At 47.4% G+C, this 20,871-nt stretch overlaps 1 protein-coding gene across 1 annotated transcript in view; it reads left to right on the forward strand.

The window, feature by feature from the left end:
- Window positions 1-19,973: 19,973 nt before the first annotated feature.
- Ube2g1 (ubiquitin conjugating enzyme E2 G1) overlaps window positions 19,974-20,871 on the forward strand; it is an 83,275-nt gene continuing 82,377 nt past the window's right edge. Inside the window, exon 1 of the mRNA XM_063251012.1 lies at window positions 19,974-20,163. Coding sequence (XP_063107082.1) covers window positions 20,118-20,163 — 46 coding nt within the window. The 5' untranslated portion in view covers window positions 19,974-20,117. The remainder of the gene's footprint in view (window positions 20,164-20,871) is intronic.

Below are 20,871 nucleotides of genomic sequence, written 5' to 3' on the forward strand. Positions count from 1 at the left end.
CAAGTATTGTTAAAGATGTGAAATAACAGGAACTTTCATACATTGCTGATGGAAACATAAAATGGCAAACACTTTAGAAAACAGTCTGGCAGTTCCTTCAAAAATAAAATACTACCATAAGACCCAGCCCCCCACACACACACTTTTTTTTTTTTTTTTTTGTACCAGGGATTGAACTCACAACCTTATGCATGCCAGGCAGGCACTTATGCCACTGAGCTAAATTCCCAGCCCTTGTTTTATTTTTGAGATAGGGTCTCACTAAATAGTTCAGAATGGTTTTGAGCTCATTATTAGCTCAGGCTGGCCTAGAATCTGCAGTGATGCTCCTGCTTCAGCATCCTGAGTGGTGGAACTTACAAGTGTGAGCTACCACACCCAGCCAAATAAAATTTTAAAGAGGGCTGGGGTATAACTCAGTGCAAAGGACCCAGATTCAAATGTAGCACTACAAGAAAAAGAGAGTGAGATAGAAAGAGAGAGAGAAAGAGAGAGAGAAAGAAAGAAAGAAAGAAAGAAAGAAAGAAAGAAAGAAAAGTAGACGGAAGCTAGAAAAGCAAACAAAAAAAAAAAAAAGAAAGAAAGAAAGCAGATGTTCACACAGAGCTTACATCAATGTGCACAGGCGTATTATTGGTAACGATCTCAAATGAGAAACAACTGAAATTTCCACCAGCAATGACTGGGTTAAAGAATGTGGTTTATCCACACAATTAAGTACTATTTAGTGAATAAAAACTATTAATTCACATTGCCTGGATAAAGCCGGGTATGGCGGTACACGCCTGTAATCCCAGCACTTGGGAGTCTGGTGCAGAAGGATTGTTGCACGTTCTAGACAAAGCTGGGCTACAAAGTGAGCTCAAGGTCAACCTGAACTGCATAGTGAGACCCTGTCTTAAAAAGCCTCCCTCCCAAAATCTAACTAACTTAAGCAAAAATTTTGACAGTATTTAAAGACATGGCGGGGCCAGGGATTTAGCTCAGCAGCATAAGCACCTGCTTGGCAAGCAGGAGGTTGTAAGTTCAATTCCCTGTACCAAAAAAAAAAAAAAAAAAAAAGACATAGTAGGGCTTGGTGTACATGTACTGGGGGCCGGGAGGCTGAGGCAGGAGGATCACCATGAGTTTGAGGTCATCCTGGGTTACATAGCAAGTTCAAGGAATAACAGAGTAAAACCCTGACTCAAAAACCAAAACAAAAGAGAGAGAGAGACAGAGACAGAGACAGAGACAGAGACAGAGACAGAGATGAGAGATACAACCTAAAGAAGGTCTGGAGACCTTATTGCAAAGACATGATTATTTACTGCTGCTTTATAATTGAGGAAACAAGGGGCTGGGGATTTAGCTCAGCGGCATAAGCGCCTGCCTTGCAAGCAAGCAGTCGTGAGTTCGATCCCTGGTACCGATAAAAAGGAAAAAGGCAAAAAAAAAAAAAAAAAAAAAAAACCATTGAGGAAACAAGTTAAACTGTGTATCCAAGGTTACCCAGAAGGACTTTGCCTAAGGATTCACACAGGGGCTTTCTCTGCAGGTTGAACACCGGTAAGAAGAAGAAGGAATACAGAAAGCATGGACCCTACTCTGCTATGACCTTCCTTCTGACCCATTGTCCTGTGATTGTCAGGAACCGGCTAGTTCCCGTGGAAGAGTCTGGAAATTCAGCCACGTAAGTTATAAAAGGCAAGTTGCAGTTTGTTTCCCAGGTCATAAACACCACAGCTCTATCCCCAAGGCAGAATCAAGAATATAAAGGGAAACCTGATACTGTGTATCTTTAGAGAATTACCCAGAACTGTGAGGAAGGATTTTGGGAACAAAATAAAACCAAAATGTGATCGAATCTCTCAATTCAGCTACTGGTTTTCTGTAAACACAGGGAACAGGAGAACATGTTGAATAAAACCATCAAGATGCAACTAGTAAGATCCAGATTCTAGGAAAGTACTTAGGAACCCACGACAAACATTCTTCAACAACTAAATTGCAAGAAAAAGCAAGAAATTTGGTTTTTGTTTGCTTGCTTGTTGAGACAGGGTCTCGTTATGTAGTACAGGCTGGCTTTGAACTCACATAGGTAACCCAGGCTGGTCTCAACTCCATGTCAATTCTCTTGTCTCAGCCTCCTGAGTGCTGGGATTACAGGAATGTGCCACCATGCCTGGTACAAAAGAGATGATAGGAAAGGAAATGTATTAATAAAGAGACTTTTGAGACATATTGATCAATCAAAAATAGGTACTTTTGGTCCTAAGTCAAAACAGAAATGATAGTGACTATGAGGTAGAAATGAATACTGATTGTTTGATGGTATTAAGAAATTATTATTATTATTTAATTTTGGTGCCAGGAATCAAATGCAGGACCTTGCACTTGCCAGGCAGGCGCTCTGCCATTGAGCTATATCCCCGGTCCTGATTTTTTTGAGATGGTCTTGCTATGTAGTTCAGGCTCAGCCTGAAGCCATTATGTAGCTCAGGCTGGCTTTGCACTCATGGCAACCCTCCTCCCTCAGCCGATATGGTTTTGGGATTATAGGTACGTGCAACCATGAGTGACCAAGAAATTATTAAATGTTTTGAACCTATTAATTTTTGCTGGGTGTGGGGGCACATGTCTGTAAGCCTAGCACTTGGGAGGCTGAGGTAGGAAGAACACTATGCATCTGAGGGCAGTCTGAGCTACAAAATGAGTTCAAGGCCAGCCTGAACTGCGTAGGGAAACCCTGTCTCGGAAAGACAAAAAAATAATAATTTTTGAGACGTGATAATTATACTGTCCTGTTCCTTATTTTGAAAAGAGTCCTCAGAAGCTGAGCGTGGTGGTGCACACCTCCCCAGGCTCTGGAACACTGAGCCAGGAGGAGTCTAAGTTTGAGCCCAGCAAGGGGAAGTTAGCAAGACATTGTCTCAAAGTCAAAAAGGTGGGGGTCCTGGGTTCAACCCCCAGAACCCAAAGAAAAAAAGTCCTTCTATTTCAGAGGTGTTCAGTGTTTCATATGTTCAAGGTATCATATCTAGATTTTCCTTTAAGATAATTTGGGGTAGAATGGGGAGAAATAGAAGGGGTACAAAGAAGGAATCCTGATTGGGAAGTGATTCTTGTCAAGCCTGGCGATGGATACATAGGGTTCGTTTATCTTTTCTTTCTATTGTTGTGTATGTTTGAGACTTTCCGTAAAACAACATAAATGAACACGCAGTGAGCATCCAGCCATGGAGACTGGCGTGTCTGCCCCACCAGGCTCCCCCACTCCTCAGCCCAGCCTTAGATGGCTCTGTTTAAAAAGTCAAAATCAAGGAGAAGGAGTAACAAAGCACGCACCAAGGTGCTTGAGGGCCCCTTCCCCCAGAGGTAGCTGAGGAGGCTCTGGAAAACTCCTCCGGGTTGGCCACAAGGCTAAATCATCCTACGGTTACAAATGTCATCCAGGCGCCCCCAGGTCTGGGCTGGTGCTTGTGGTACACCTTATCTTAGCTCAGATTTTTGCAGACACTGACCCTGAGGCAAAGATGAACAAGGCCCAGGTTCAGCCCCCAGGGCCACTAACAGAGCAAACAAAAAGAGAAGAGTGGAGAGCTCCCGGGAGCAACGTGCAGGGATAAACCACCAGCTCCGGTGGACTGATCCTGCAGAGGGGAACAAGGGCGTGTTTTCTGGAAGACTGCAAGTTCACGCCCAGCCTGGACAATTCCGTGAGTTCCGCTGACCGTCTCACAATGAAAAATTAAAAAGTGCTGGGAAGGAGCTCAGTGCGAAGGTCCTGGGTCACATCCCCAGTCCTCATTCTTCTTTCCCGGTTTTCAACAGTACTAGCAAAATCAACTTTAGCCTGAGAAAGCGCCTTCCAGGCAGGCAGGCTGGGGCTGGGGCTGGACAAACCCTGCACCTCCTACTTGACCTGCTTTGCTCAGATCCCACCAAAGGGTTCCAAGGTAGGATTACGCAGGGCAGGGAGCTGGAGGCTAGGCTCTTGGGGGTGGGGGAGGTGGATGGGTGTGGCCGTGCTCTTGTGCAATTCCACTCGCACTGCCCAAGGCTGTGCAGTGCTGGACGCCTGACTCCACTCTAGAGACCTGCGCAACCTCCGTCTTCTTGGGAAGCTCAAGGCCCCAGGCTAAATGCTTCTGATTTTCTTCGGGACTGACAGACTCTTCTATGCATAGACTGGGAACTAGGTCCTGGATGCTCCCAGACTGCCTCTCATGGCCACACACCTACAGCCTGAATATGTGAGAAATACATATGCAGAGGAATGAATGAGCGATTGTCTGAAGTGAATAACTGAATTTTTAACTGTCAGGAATATAATGGGGTCATCACACAAAAACCGTCATTGATTCTCCCACAGTGAACCATTTTAATGAGACCTGTGGTTTAGAAATGTGAAGTTCTGTAGCCACCACTTTCAGGGTTTGCACCATGAAGGAATCAGTTCACAGCTTTGTTATGGTCATCAAATTATGTGTTTCCTTTGTGTTTGTGTGTGCACACATGCACACGCCAGGCTCATAAAATGGGCAAGCTGGGTGTGGTGGGAACACTTGTAAATCTAGCTACTGGGCAGCTTGAGGCAGGAGAATCACAGATTGGAGGTCAGCCTGGGCCACTTAATGAGCCCCTGGCTCAAAATAACATTTAATGAAAAAGGGTGTGGGGTTGTAGCTCTCTGCCGGGGCTTAGCACGTGTGAGGTCCTGGATTAAAGTAGGGAAGGTAGGGCTGGGGGTTGAGCTCAGCAGCACCTGCCTGTCAGGCGCCAGGTCATGAATTTGATCCCAGTACCAAAAAAATAAAAAATAAGTAAAGTAGGGAAGGTATTAGAGAAAGCTAATGTAGAAGATGACATTTGATTTAGGCTTTAAAGGGCAAGGCAAAAAGGGGTTCTTTCCATTTTTTGAGAGAGAGAGAGAGAGCGTCTCACTTTGAAATGCAGGCTGGCCTTGAGCTCATTCTATACCCCAGCCTGGGCTATAGATTGAGACAGGGTAGTAAAGATTACTCACAGTGATCTTTCTGCCTCAGCCTCCCGTGTGCTGGGATGGTAGGCATGCACCACCACAGCTGGCAATAAAAGGATTTCAGCTAAACATGGTGGTGCACACAAATAAACCAAATACTTGGGAGGTTGAGGCAGGAGGATCTCTAGGAGTTTGAGGCCAGCCTGGCCTATATTGTGAGTTCAAGACCTGCCTGAACTACATGGTGAGAGCCTGTCACTTGAGGGTCAAGGGGTGGAGGGGATTCCAGAGCATCTGCTGCCTGTCACACGCTGTGCTGAGCCTCACCTGCTTCTTCCCATTGCACCCCCACGGCAGCACTCCGAGGCTGCACGTCCCCTTTCCTGCCATGAGTGGGCAGCCGAGCGGTGAGGGTGTCACTATCTGACAGCCAGCCTTTCCTTTCAGCACTGCCCTTTGGACGATGGGAACACACGAAAGTGCAACTTCAGCACCGCTTTTCAGCAGCCAGCCCTGGGCAAACACTAAACCCTGAAACACTTGGCAGCCTGGGAAGACCTGCTCTGCCAGCAGGACGCAGGTGCAGTCACCACGCGGCAGGAGGAGCAGCACCAGGCGCCAACGCCGAGTCTGTGGGCAGCCTTGCTCACCACGTGCCTTGTACCTGAAGGGCTTTATCAAATACCAACAGCTTGAGCCATGGCCCTGGAAAGTTCCAGGCTGGGCAGCGGTGTCCTGAGTCAAGCCGCTGCAGTCACCTCCTCACCATAGGGGTGGGATGTGTGCCCTTTATGAGCCATTAACTTTAGTTATCTTCTCATTGTATGCTTCGCAAAGTCTGTTTTCCCGCTCATGTCACCCAAAGCACACCAGGAACTGTTGTCATCAAGACCATACTGGTCGGCATCTGCCCTGGCATTGGTTTGGATAATAAAAAAGCCAGAAAGGGATCTAGCAACAACCGGGCAATTTGTCAAGGGGAGCTTTGGCCAAGAGTTCAGATTGGAGCTGGACATGCTAGTGCACACCTGTAATACAGCACTTGTGAAGCTGAGGCAGGAGGATCACCATGAATTCAAGATCAGCCTGGTCTACAAAGTGAGTGTGAAGCCAGTCTGAAGTACATAGCTAAACCCTGTCTCAAAAAAAGAATTTTTTAACGGTCTTTGGCTGGGTCTGTAATCTCAGCATTCAGCACGGGGGCAGGATTGCAAGTTTGAGGGCAGCCTGAGCTATACATTGAGGCAGCCTGGATTAGGTAGCAAGACCCTGTCTAAAACAGAAGGAAAAGAAAAGAAAAAAGAAAAGGCTTGGTGATATAGCTCTCTGGTAGAGTCCTGAACTCAATCCCCAGTACCAAAAGAAATTTGTTTTATTTTATTGGACTGCAGCGCTCCAGGACAAAGAATATCATGCTTAATGGTCACAAGGCTGGGCTGCTGTGGGCAGCAGGCAGGGCCTTTCCCTGGGACCCTGTGCAGCTGACCCTCAGCAGGCGCCTGGGCCCTTGCTGACTCCCAGAGCCTCACAACTTTGCTGGCAACATGTGTTCCATGGCCCACATGGTTCAGCCCTCCTGGCACTGCACCCTGCATGCTGGTCTGGGCATCCCTGGTTAGTGGCCAGGCCACACTGTGGGGCCTTCTTAGAAGGACACTGGGCAGACAAGTCCTAGCATCTATCTCCCTGTGAGGGGTGGGATTGCCAGGATTTAAGAAGTGTGTTGGGGGGCTGGGGATTTAGCTCAGCGGCATAAGCGCCTGTCTTGCAAGCAGGCAGTCGTGAGTTCGATCCCTGGTACCGATAAAAAGGAAAAAGACCAAAAAAAAAAAAAAAAAAAAGATGTGTGTTGGACAGATGCTAGTGGTCATGACATAACACATGCCGTTACATGCATCAGTCACCACTTTGAAACACTTCCTGTATCGTGTGGATCACCAGGATGTGATGCTCCTAATAACTGGGAAATGAAGGACTTTGAAAGATCCAGAACTGATCAACATGGTCAACATGTTCTGGCAACATGGATGGACCGAAGAACATCATGTTAAGTCAAGTAATACAGGTACAGAAAGACAGGTGGAGGCAGGAGGATCACAAGTTCTAAGTTAGCTCAGGCAACTTAGAGAGACTCTGTGTTGAAATAAAAAGGGTGGAGGGGCTGGGGGTTTAGCTCAGCGGCATAAGCGCCTGTCTTGCAAGCAGGCAGTCGTGAGTTCGATCCCCGGTACCGATAAAAATGAAAAGGACAAAAAAAAAAAAAAAAAAAAAAAAAAAAAAAAAAAGAAATAAAAAGGGTGGGGCTGGGCTCAGTAGTAAGAGTTCTTGCCTTGCACGCCCGAGGCCCTAGGTTTGATCCTCAGCACCACACACACACATACACACACAAATTGAATTACTGTATCATAGCACTCTGGGAGGCTAAGGCAGGAGGATCCCAAATTCAAGCACAGCCCCGAGAACTTGGCAAGACCCCCTCTCATGATGAAAGAGGAAAAGGGCTGGTGAGGTAGCTCAGTGTGGAGATCCTGGGTTCAATCCCTAACACTGCAAACAGAAACAAAAATCTTTTTTTTCTCCCCCGAGTCAGGGCCTTGCTCTGTAGTCCAGGCTGGCCTTGAACTCACTAAGTAGCTTAAGCTGGCTTCAAACTCATGGTGATCCTTCTGCCTCAGCCTCCCAAGTGCTGGGATTATAGGCCTATATCACACGCCTGGCGGCCCCCCCCCCCCAAAAAAAAATCTTGCCTGGATTTTCACAACCTGGAAAAATGGGCCAATGAAACAATTATTTTGCTTTCTAGTACAGCTGCTATTTCAGTCACAGGAGTCTCTGGCCCATCCCTCTGACCCTTCCAGCAGGATGCCTGGCTTGCCTGACCAGATGTCTCTTGGTCACACCCACGCTGAATCATTCCAGCTGCCTGTCTTTTGGGTCTTCTGTACAAATAAGCACAACTGGAGAAAAAGTCACACATCTGGGCAGACTGGGACAATACTAAACACATTCCACACCACCTGGGCTCTCAAGGAGATTGGCTGCTTCTTGCTCCTCCAGTCAGCTCTCTAACCCTAACCCTAACCCTAACCCTAACCCTAACCCTAACTTTAACCCTAACCCTAACCCTAACCCTAACCCTAACCCTAACCCTCTTCCGCCCCTCACCCCATGCTCAGTGATCCGCCTGGGTCCTGTTTCACAGGGCCGTGGATTTAGCTCCAAGGCCTTCAGTCTTGCACCTAGAAGTATCCTTCTTCCTGTTCAAGGCTCTCCTAGCTGTGCTCTGGCACAGAGCCTCCTTTTTAAACTTCATTTATTGCTCTCTTTCAGCCCCCCCCCCCCCCCGCAATTCTTTAAGTCCAACTTTCACTAAGTTGCAAAGTCACCCAGGCAGGCACAAAAACTTGAGACCCCCCTACCTCGGCCTCTTGGAGTGATGTTATTACCGGCGTGCTCCACCATGCTGGCCGTTTCGGTTCTACCTTCCAGCTGAACTTTCTACCTCCCAACTTCTTGGTATATTTCTCAAAGAACTTGATGCTGTTCTGTTACTGCACACTCTAGCACGACTTCTGTTCCCTCTACTCGGCCTTCACAGACTCACTAAAATCAAGGGCGACTTCTTTGTTGGTGAGACTGACAAATGCCTGGCACAGGTCTGAGAGATCAGAGCAAAGAGGTGAATGGCACCTGGAACTTCCTAGATTCCCAGGACAGGTAAGAAGAGAGCAGGCTCGCAGGGAAACAGACTCAGGTGACAGTTCTGGCCACACTACGCTCCGTGGGAAAGCAGGACAGGACAGTGGAAGGCTCCTGCGTCTCCTTGTCCTCGAGGGCCTACGTCCCTTCTGCTTTCCACGAAACTATCAGGTCACTGTGAGGAGCCCAGTAAATGAAGCAGCTCAGAGGGCAGCTCTGGGACACAGGCAGCTCAGAGCCATGGAAGCTAAGGGCTCCACTGACCTCACACTCAGGCCACGAGGGACAGAGATCCAGCCAGGGTGCTGCTGAGCACCTGTGGTGTCCCAGCTATTCAGGAGGACAAGGGAGGAGGGTGGCCTGACTCTGGGATTTTGAGTCCAGCACCGGGAGACTCTGTTTGCAAAAGAAAAACAGACAAAAATGATGCAGAAAAGCCAGGCATGTGGTGGTCTATGCTCAATATCCAAGTACTCAGGAGACTGAGGCAGGAGGATAACCAGGCATTCAAGGCCAGCCTAAGCTATATTGTGAGTTCAACATCATCCTGAACTACATAGTGAGACCTTGTCTCAAAATAAACAGGGCGGGGAATTTAGCTCAGTAGCACAAGCAGCTCCCTGGAAAGTGCAAGGTCATGAATGAGTTCAATCCCTGGTCCCAAACAACAATAAAATGAGGCAGATGGGGGTGTGAAGATTCCCAAGGGACAAAGAAGCTAACAAGCCTTTAGGGAGAAGTGCAAGCCGGTGTTCAAAGCAGCCATGAGGGTGGAAGCATAAACCAAACTGAAGCCAGGTCTGTGCTCAGAGGGAGGGCGCTGCTCTCTCCCTGAGCTACTTCCTGCCTCAGTTCTCTCTGAGGGAGCAGAGTTTCCTCCCTTAAACTCCACACTGACTTTCCTCTGCACCTGGAGTCAAGTCCACCCCTGGCTAGAGCATGGCTTCACTGGAGAACATACCTGTTATAGTTGATACACTGTGTCAACCTGAGAAGTTTAGAAGTTTAATTTAGAGACTCAGCAGGGAGCCAGGATCCCTACTTTGTAAATATTCTCACCCTGTGCAGGAGGATGACACAGAGGATTGCTACACTAGCCCTGGAGAGGAGAGGTGGTCTGTGTGCAATGTAAGAGAGGAGAAGAGGCTTGTTTCTGGGAACCCTTTTTGCTCTGACTGCCTGTAGTGGCGCCCCTGGGCCGTGCACGCCATCCTGCCTTACAGCCAGCTGATTACGGACTGAAACCTCCACAAACTGTGAGCTAAATTTTTTTTCCTTTAATTTTTCATGTCAGGTATTTTGTCTCAGCAGTGAAAGAAAAGTAACCAAGACAGCCTCCCTAGCAAGTATGAGATCCTAAGTTCTGACCCCCAAACCGGGAGGAAATTCATTGCTCACTGGTCTATAAAACTTGTGATTTGTCCTTTTTTGCCTTCCTCACCTCACAGCCTTTGCCTGGAAAACACAAACTTCCCTTGTGCTTTCTGCCAGTCTTGGAGTCTCCTCACTTCACTGGTCCCTCTGAATCACTCTTTCCCTGACCCTCACCAGTCTCTGAATTCAAGTGCCACCACTTCGGGAAAGCCCTCCCTGACTACCTTAGCTGAATTAAGCATCCCAGCCAGCTTTCTCTGATGACCCCGTTTTATTTTCTCCACAACATTTCTTAGTATCTGCTGTTACCCTTTGATTTGCTAACTGGCCTATTTACTGTTACTCCTCCTTAGAATATCACTCTCACTGGTGTTTGTGCTTCGTTTTGTTTTTGTGGTATTAGGGATTGCACCCAGGGCCTTTATTCTGAGCTATGTCCCTAGTACTCCCTTCTTTATTTTAGTCTTTATTCTGAGATAAGCTCTTGTTAATTCACTAAATTGTCCAGGCGGGGTGGGAACCCTCCTGCCTCAGCCTCCTGAGTGCTGGATTACAGGTGAGTGCTATCATGCCCAGCCTTACTGAAGACTTGTTACTTTTACTCACCACTGATCCAACAGTTCCTGAAATAGGACTGGCACTTTAGGTCCTCTTAAGTATTTTGCATCTCACTTCCTCCACTTCCTATGGTCAGTGTGCTTTTTTCTGCTTTTTTGTTTTTGAGACAGGGTTTCACTTTGTGGTTCAGCCTGGCCTTGAACTCACCATGCAGCCCAGGCTGTGCTTGAACTCACAGCGATACTCCTGCTTCAGCCTCTCGAGTGCTGGGATTACAGGCACTGCTATGCCTAGCATATTTGTTCCTCTTTTACAGCTGAATAATGTTTTGTTCACCAGTTGATAGTCACCAGTTGATAGTCATTTGGATTAATTAATTTATTTAGATACTGGAGATTGAACCAAGGGCCTGCATGTTGAACTACATTGCCCAGTCCATCTTTATTTATTTGTGAGAGAATCTTACTAAATTCTTGGGTTGGGCTTGAAATTTTTGTCTTCTAGCTTCAGCCTCTCAGAGTGCTGGGATTACAGTTGTGAGACATCATGTTTAATCTGTGTGTGTGTGTATGTATTTATGTATGTATGTATCTATCTACCTACCTATCTATAGTTCTGGGGATCGAACCCAGGGTCTCATACGAGGAAGTCAGCGTTATTCTTTCCTTGGAGCTTCCAAACCATCTTCCGCATGGCTGCTCTCATTAGCAAGAGTTCTCCCCTCTCTCTATTTCCTCGGTAACTGTTGTCTCACTGACATCTGTCTTTCTGCATCTGATATGAAGCACTGTAGCGTTTTCCTGTGGTTTAGCTCTGCATTCCCCTGATTGCTGAGGAAGGTGAGTACCTGTTCTGTGCTCCCTGGCCATCAGCTGAACTCTGCAGAGATGTCTCTTCAGATCCTCTTTTGTTGGCAGTCCTGGGGCTGAAATTCAAGGTCTGTGCATGTTAGGTAAGCAGTTTACACTGAATGACGTCCAGTCTTTTTTGTTGTACTTTGAGACAGGGCCTTGGTGGTGGCTGGGGTGGCCTTGACCTTCGATTCTTTTGCCTCCAGAGCAGAAGCACACATACGTGCACTGCCGTGCCATTCTGTGCCTGTTTTTAAAAGGAGCTGTCTTTGTATTTCCTAGGCACCAGATGGCTATATCTAGATGTAGACACATGATTTGTTAAACTTTCCCCCACTACTAATGTTGTCTTGAGGTTGAGTGCTGTGGACTGAAGCCAGGCCTCATCTGAGCTAAACTTGTACTGCACCGCTGAGTTACACCCCAGCGCCAGTGTTGTCCTGTTTTGTTTTGAGACAGAATCTGTCATACCGGTGGGGCTGCCCTTGAACCTGCAGCAATCCTCTGGCCTCACTTCCCAAGTGCTGCAGTTATTCCCCCACACCCCGCCCCAATGTAGTCGTTCTTTTTTAAAGTAGTCTTTCTTGATGCTCTCCTCTGAAGCACAAACATTTTTAATTTGTATGATATCCAATTTATCTATTATTTATCCTTTTTTTGTACTGGGTCTCGAACCCAGGGTCTTGACATTGAGTTATATCCCCAGCCCTTTAAAAGAAAACTGAGACATGGTCTCACACACTGCCCAGGCTAAGCTCTGACTTTTGATCAGCCTGCCGAAGGATACTTTTTTCTTCTTTGCTTGTGTTTTTGGTACCCCACCCTTGCCTTTGGCTAAGAAACGATAATCTAATCCTAAATCACAATGACTTATGTTCATATTTTTCTAATATGAAAATTACAGGTTGGGTTTCAAGATAGAAAAATCAAGGCAATGTCTGGGATGGGGTAATGACTTTTCATTTCTTGAGGAGCAGAGCTTTAGATATGCAGATTACAATCATGTGATGACACTGGAAAAATGAATGTTTTATCAAAGCCCCCTTACAAACCATTAAGACAGTTAAACTTTCCCCCACTACTAAGACATTAAGACAGTTGATTTGGACAGATTTAGAACCATAAATATTGAAGAATCATTTTTAATCAGGTAGTGTGGCCCATTCTTGTAATTTCAGAAGGCTGAGGCAAGAGGAATTCAAGTTCAAGGCCAGCTGGATCCTATTTCCAAATAAAAAAGTAAAAGGACTGAGAGTGTAGCTCCAAGATGCAGGCACATGTGAGACTCTGGCCTCCATTTCAAGCACCTAAAAGATGAGGATAGAGAGAGGGAGAGGGAAGACTTTTTTTTGTCTTTTTCTTTTTTATCGGTACTGGGGATCAAACTCACGACTTGCAAGGCAGGCGCTTATGCCACTGAGCTAAATCCCCAGCCCAAGAGGGGATTTATAACAAACGTTTTTATTTAAAGTTTATTTATAATAAAAGTTAATTTATAACAAATGTTTTTATTTAAAGTTTTATTTAAAATACAAGGTTATCAATTCTAGACAACTGAGGGTTCTCTATTTTCTTAGGCAGATTCTCTTCTGTAAGAATGAAAGATAAATAACAAATGTGATAACAAGAGTGACTGTGGTGCCAAACGGAAGAGATAAACATCTCTTACCCAAACTCATTAAAAATCTACACTTATCATAAAGGTGAAAGAGTAATTGATAGGAGCCATTTTATAGTTTGGGGCTGGGAATTTAGCTCAGCGGCATAAGCGCCTGCCTTGCAAGTGTGCCGTCGTGAGTTTGATCCCTGGTACCGATAAAAAAAAAAAAAAAAAAAAAAGACTTAGTAGTTTTAGCTTATAAATTTATGTCTTTGACTCTTTTTGAGTGAAAATTTTTTTTTTTTTTTTGTGAATTTTTTAATATACTATTAGGTAGGGCCCAACTTTGTTTTGCATGTGGATGTCCTAATAACTTTCTTTGGGCTCAGTTTAGTATTATTTTTCTTTTTAAATAGATGCTTGGATTATTAAATCCTTAGGTTTTTATTGAGGGGCTAGGAATTGAACCCAGACTTGTGCATGCTTATTAAATACACTATTACATATTCTACCACTAAGCCACACCCCCAAGCACATTTTTTTCTTTTCTAACACAAGCATTTAAAATTATGCGTTTTCGATAGGTGTGGTGGCAGAGGCCTATAATCCCAGCACTCAGGAGGCTGAGGCAGGAGGATCCAAGCAAGTTCAAGGCCAGCCTGCGGTACAGTGAGTGCCTGAACTACATAGCAAGGACCCCGTCTCAAAAAAACAAACAAAAAAGAAATTATACATTTTTAAAAAGTATTTTTTGCTTTTTTGCTTTGTAAAAAATAAATAAAATTTACACTCTAGGAAAACTTCCCTCTGTGGCTTTGGGAACACTTTGGAGCCAGGCATAGTGGCACATACCTAGAATCTTAACTCTCAGGAGGTTGAGGCAGGAGGACCGGCTCAGCCTGGGCAACTTAGAGATTTAGAGATCTTAAATTTTAAAAATGGATGGGGTTTTAGCTTAATGTGAAGGCTCTAGGTTTGATTTCTACTACTTAAAAAAAGGAAAAGAAAAAGAGAATACCTTGACACAGCAGCCTGTACCACACTCTGTCTGCCAGGTACACAAACCTGAGTTTAATAAGCATAGGTCTGTATTAATCTTGAGAGATGATCCTGTTATTAACTTTATGAGTTTGACTTATTCACAAGATATTTGTTGAGTGCCTACTGTCTAGCATCATTACAGTGTGTTAAATGCTGAGAAACAGAGTCAGTCCTGCGTTCACAAGTACATAGATAACTGAAAGGAAATAAAACACAAAAACCTATTGCAATACTGCATGATAAAGCTAGGGTAAAAAATGTAATGCAGGGGATGGTGGGGCCAGGGACATAGCTTAGTGGCTCAGCGCCTGCCTGGCAAGCTCAAGGTCAATTCCAGGCACCTAAATAAATAAATGCTAGGCATGGTGTTGCATGCCTGTAATCCTAGGACTCGGGAGGCTGAGGCAGGAGGATCATTGTAATTCAAGACCACCCTAGGCTACAAAGTGAGCTTAAGACCAAGCTGAACTGTATAATGAGACCCCATCTTGAGAAGAGAGAGAGAGACAGAGGGACAGAGAGAGAGAGAGAGAGAGAGAGAGACAGAGAGAGAGACAGAGAATATGGAAGTAACAAATGGGTGAGGCTAATTTTTTGATTAGGAAAGGCATTCTGGGAGAAGTTACTGTCTTCAAGGCTTGGAAAGATGAATTCATAGGAATGTGCTATGTACATTTAGCAGAAGAGTATTCTAGGCCATCCAAATGAGAGATGAAAAGCAACCTTTCACAGGAAGTAAAGCCATAAAGCACGTCAGGAGCAGAGGGTGAGAAGCAGCACCGGGAGGAGGGAGTCCAGTGTGACTGCAACTGGGGGCCCTGGACACCTGCTGGGGAGGGGCAGTCAAACCTGAGTGGGGTCAGACCTCATCCTAGAATGGTGGCAGTCTGCTAGCATTTAAGGAGAGGTGGAACCCATTACAGATTTGCATTCGGAACATCTTGCTTGACTACAGAATACAGAGGAAAGCAGGGCCAAGACCAGTGGCCAGTGGAGCCTTGGGAGGCTGTGGCTGTCATCTAGGCTTGCATTTCGGAGTGTCCATGGGGACACTTGGGTCTTGGTGATCAGTAGAGGGGCATGGAGGGCAACCCTCCTTTTCTCCTGTTGGTGACCCATCTGGTTGGAAACTGCTGGTTATGCCAGAGCAGGTCGGGGAGGAGACAGTGAGTTCAGGTCAGGACAGTCTGGGGTGTTGCTGGGCTCTTCTCCACCTTCTGGCTTTCCAGGCTCTCTTGGGAGTGCTCCACTCCACTTCCTCGGCCCTCTCAAGGGAAGGCTATCTTTCCTCCCACCTTCTAAGGATCCAGGGCCAGCAGGCTCAGCACATTCTTCTTTCCCACTGCTGACTCTTGACCTTTTTTCTTTCTTTTCCTTCCTCTGACCCTGGCTCTTTTGAGGTCAGTGCCACCCAGCTATCCCACTTGTCGCCTCCTTTCTTGCTGTTATCTGTAGATGCATTTGTCAGTGGTTTGGCACCTGCTTCACAGTCTTTGTCTTCACCTTCCTCCCCCTGGTCCTCTGCAGGACTTCATTACTCCTGTGGGCAGTGGTCTGGTACCCATACCCGCACTGCTTGCCACTGGCTGGGCTTTCTCTTCGCCCATGCTGCTGGCCAGTATCTCCTTCCCACCAGTCTCACCACCCATAACCACACCACACTTAAATTCTCCATTTCGAGCCACCTCCCCTGACCACAATTTCCTACCTTCCAGCTCACTTGCTTAGTGTCTAACCTGCACAACTCTGCAACCTCGTCAAGCCCTGCTGTACCACTTAAAATCCATCACATGCCTCTAATCTCAGCTGAGACTGGAGGACTGTGAATTCAAGGCCATCCTGGGCTACACACAACACAAACAAAAAACACAACTCCCCCACTTTTGCTTTCTTCTCTTCCTAGCTGATGGCACATTCGATGACTACACTCATTTTCCCCATAGATCCTGCCTCTGCCTTTCTCCCCACTTTGTCTGGGTGATCTACAGCGCTGAATGTGGCCCAAAGCTGGCCAGGACTGCACCTGAGCAGTGCACAGAACAGGAAAAAATAAAGAACTCAACTGGACCCACTGTACTTTCGGTTTACTACCACAAACATCAAAGAAGCACTTGGGGTAGAGCCTGTCACTTCCTCACTTCCACGTGGCCTTTGCTCTGCCTGCTGGAAGCACTGCTGTCACAATGCTCCATCCAGGGCAGTAAAACCTTGGAGTTTCAAAACGCAGCACCTGTCTCAACCCTTGCTTCCCTCTGTCTCAGCGGCAGGTGGCAGCTCGCCCTGCTAGCCACCTGGGACAATTTTCCTGGCTTAGCTTTCCGTACACCACACATTGGGTCACTCTTGTTCCATTCCCTTTCAGCCTCTGTTGCTGGCTCCTTCTCTTCTGTCTGACCTCCAAATGACTATGGCTTCATGTCTCATTTTTAGGGCTTTAAAAAAATTTCAGCAGCCTAAAAGGAAACTTAATGGCCTCTCCAATCCTATATCTAAAGCTGTGGTTTCCCCCACTCCAGCCTTATTTATACATATGCTAATCTGACATTTCTGGGGATGCCTGTAACCCAATGCTAAGGCAGGAGCATCACCAAGAGTTTGAAGCCAGCCTGGATGGGCTCCATAGGAAGATCCTGTCTCAAAACCAAAAAACACACAAACACCACACACACACACACACACACACACACACACACACACACACACACTGGATAAGAACAGTGAAAAAAATTTTTTAAACTAGGGGGTGTGTTTTGAGGGGGATTAATGACAATGTGAGTTTTCTTGGTCTTTTTGAATATGCCCCCTATGCAGTTCAGGCTGGCCTTGAATTCACAGCAAACTTCCTTCCTCAGCCTGCTGATTACTGGGATTACAAGCCTGTCTGGCTAATTTCTTTTTTTTAAGACAGGGTCTCACTCTGTATCCCAGGCTGGCCTCAAACTCAAAGTGACTCACTTGCCTCAGCCTCCCAAGTACTGGGATCACAGGCTTGCATCATCATCCCATATTTTATTTTCGTCTTTGAAACAAGGTCTTGCTATGTGGTGCAGGCTGTTCTTGAACTTGCTCATGAAGCCCAGGCTAGCCTGGAACTCACTGAGATCCTCCTGCCTCAGCTTGCAATCCTATTGGGATTATAGGCGTGTGCCACCACACCGACAATATGTTTTGTTTTTTTTAAAATTTATTATTATCTTTTTTTCTTTTGGTCTTTTTCCTTTTTATCGGTACTGGGGATGGAACTCATGACTGCCTCCTTGCAAGGCAGGTGCTTATGCCGCTGAACTAAATCCCAGCCCTGACAATATGTTTTTTACTTTAATACAGTTTTAAAAATTTAAACATTAACTGTATATTTCAATCACCCTTTGTATTTAACTGGTGAAAATGGTATTAATTGTAGGTTTTGAGAGACAGGGCTGCTCCAGATGTGGTGGTGCATATTTGGAATCCCAGCACTCAGGAGGTCGAGGAGGAGGATCACCATGAGTTTTGAGGCCCGAGTGGCCTACATAGTGAGTTCAAGGCCAGCCTGAACTACACAGTGAGATCCTATCTTAGAAAAAGCAAAACAAACAAACAAAAAATGCTGTCTTGTTGCAATCTGATTCCATCTCACCTATAACAAATTTCTGCCCTCAAGTAGGAGAAAGTTATGACCCTGAACTTCACTAGTTTTACCATAAATCCACTTACAACAACAGTCTTGTTTTCTGAACCAAACGCTTTCATTTTAAATATAATTTTATCAAAGAACAGATACATATTGGTCATAAACAATGTAAACATTTGTAGTGAAAAACAAGTGTGCCTTGTAGCATCTCTTCCTCATTCCTGCTGCCAAAAGCAATCCCATTCCATTCCTTATTTTTTTTTTTCCTGGAAACATTTCCCTAAAAAAAATGTTTGCAATGGTTTTTCTCATGGCTTATTCATTTTTTTTTTTTTGTCCTTTTCGTTTTTTTATTGGTACCAGGGATCGAACTCACGACTGCCTGCTTGCAAGGCAGGCGCTTATGCCTCTGAGCTAAACCCCCAGCCCCCTGGCTTATTCATTTTATTTTGTATGTGTGTATGGTCCTGGGGATTGAATCCTTGGAGCACAGAAGTATATCTCTGGCTCCTAGTTTTAGTTTTTGTTTTGAGACAGGGTTTGGCTAAATTGTCAGGGCTAGTCTCAATTTTGAGAATTTCCTGCCTCAGTCTCTCTTATTGGAGGCACAGACCACCACAGCCAGCTTCTGATCAGATAAGGAATCAAGGCAGATGATCTATTTCTTATATGTGATCCTCCTGCCTCAGCCTGTTGGACACTGGAATCACAAGAGTATTCCATCACACCTGGTTTAGTTCAGTATTTTTTTTTTTTTAGATGAGGTCTTTCTATCTAGTTCAGAGTGGTTTTGGACTCACTGTTTTAGCCCAGGGTAGCCTCAAATTTATGGTGATTTTCCTACTCTGTCTCTCAACTGCTGGGATTATAGGCCTGTGCCACCATGCCCAGCTAGTTCAGTAATTTTTATAATATATATTTTAAAAAGCTATTTTAGAATGTTTCTCCTGTTTACTTTACTTGGGCCCTTCTTTGAGGGAAGGAATACAGCTGTCTCCTATACACTGGGTCTTTTGCAATCCAAAGATAAAGTTAGTACCGGTTTAACAAGCATTTATTGAAGGAATAGAAAAATTTGAGGTGTTAATCTTTCCTTTTCACTTATTTATTTAGAGACAGGGTCTCGCTATGTAGTTCAGACTGGTTTTGAACTCGCTCTGTACCCCAAGCTGGCCTCAAACTTAGGGATCCTCTTGCTTCACCCTCCTGAGTGTTAGGATTACAGGCCTGTGTCAAGCCCAGCCGGACACTGCATTATTGACAAGGCACAAAACTGCAAGAATGATCCATACAGTAGTGCATTTTTCCTCACAACGGGGCGTGGCAGTGTATGCCTATATTTCCAGAATTTGGGAGGCTGAGACAGGATGATTACTAAAAATTCGAGGCTGGCTTGGGCTACGTAGCGAGTTGAAGGGCTACACAGCGAGCCCCTATCCCAAAAAACAAAAACAAAAAGTAGGGTTTTCCAAAATCTGGTTTTCACATACTGACTTTACATGTATATGCCTTTCTAAACGACCGCTTGAATCATATATACTCGATTTTTCTGTTATTCATGGGGAATAGTTTTAGACACTTCTTCAAATATTTCACACTATGCGATGCAAAATATTTTGTTTACTTCAGGAATCCTTTTGGAGATTCTTTATAAAAAGTTCATTAGCAGCATATATTCTCTATTTTGGTGACTGCTTAAAGTCGGGGACACTAGTATTAAGTCGGCTTTCTAACAATGACTAATTTGCACACTATGTGTGCAGCGTTACATGGCTGCTGGACACTTGCCAGCAACTAGACATCCACCACGCTTCTTTCGGGTCCTTTTACTCTCTGACCACCTGCTTCTAGCAGGAGGCGGTGACCTGACCTTCCACGACCTCTTCGTCATGGCGCCCGCGGGGCGTCTACCGGAGGAGGGAGGCTTCAGCAGACGCTCGGGCGTGGACCTTCCAAAGATGGCGGCAGTCGAGCAGCAGCGCGCAGGGGGCGGGGCCGCGCCGCCGGAGGTGGGGCCGAGAGGCAGAGGGGTCGGGCTAGCTGGCGGGACGCTTCCGAATTAGGCAAGCCCCGCGCGCTTGCGCCGAGAGGCCCTGCGCGCAGAGAGGCAGTGGCGGGGGAAGGCCATCGGTGGGGCCGACAGGCGGGTTGAAGGAGGGAAGCGAGAGAGCGAAGTCCCAGAGCGCGCCGCGTCGGCCCGGTACCCTCCCCTTCCGGGCGTGAGGCGCTTGAGAAAAGCCGAACCGAGCGGACTCCACCGGCAGCGAGACGTCCCTCTCGCTGCCCAGCCCGGCCTGCCTCGGCTTTGGTGTTCCGATCGCGGGCCCGGCTTCTCAGCACACCCAGCCCTAGCTGCCCCCAGAGCCTGTCCCAGACCTGCAGAAGCCCCGGCGCCAGCCCGGGCCCGCGGCGGGGAGGATGACGGAGCTGCAGTCGGCGCTGCTGCTGAGAAGACAGCTGGCAGGTGAGCGGGCGGCGGCGGGGCGCCGGGCCGCGGCTGCTGGCGCGGACAGCCGTGCCCGCCGCTGCTTCCTCTCGGCTGGCTGCTCGGGGAACCGGGCCTGCGAGAGCGGGGAGCCGACGGCTCGGGTCTCCGTCGGCCCCGCACGGTTGCTCACCTTCCGGAGGGCCCTGGGGGCACGACCCAGCCTCGGCTGTCGGACCGGGCCTGGCGCCGGCGGGGGAAGCCTCCCCCTCCCCCACTCGGCGGTGGGGCGTTGCGGGGGAGGGGCTGTGGGTCCCGGGCCGGGCCGACCCCTTGGAGGGGCGGGTCTCGGCTCAGGTGCTGCGGAGGCCGCGGGGCCCGGGAGCGCCTGGGCAGTGCGAGTGCCCCGCTCGGGGGTCCAGATCGCGGCAGGCAGCGGGAGCCGAGCGGGCGCGGGGGAGCTGGGCCGGGGCCGGAGAGGGGAGGCGCGCAAAACTTCTCCCCGGGCTGTGTCGTGTCCGCGGAGTTGCGGCCAACAACAAAAGCGGCGGCGGGGAGGCCTGGGTGCGGGGGCCCGGGGCCCGGCGGGCTGGGGGACGCCGCCTCGCCTGCCTCTGCCTGGCACGGGCTCCGGCTGCGCCGCCGGCTGGGGGAGGGTAGGAGCGGGCGCTGGGGAGAGCGCTCGCCGGCCGGGTCGGGCTTTGTGCTCGCGGCCACTCTGGCCCCCGCGCAGGCCCGCAGCCTCTG

The sequence above is a fragment of the Cavia porcellus genome, unplaced genomic scaffold (genome assembly GCF_034190915.1).
Source record: "Cavia porcellus strain 051 isolate PalLab524CR breed Dunkin Hartley unplaced genomic scaffold, mCavPor4.1 scaffold_6, whole genome shotgun sequence".
Taxonomy (NCBI): domain Eukaryota; kingdom Metazoa; phylum Chordata; class Mammalia; order Rodentia; family Caviidae; genus Cavia; species Cavia porcellus.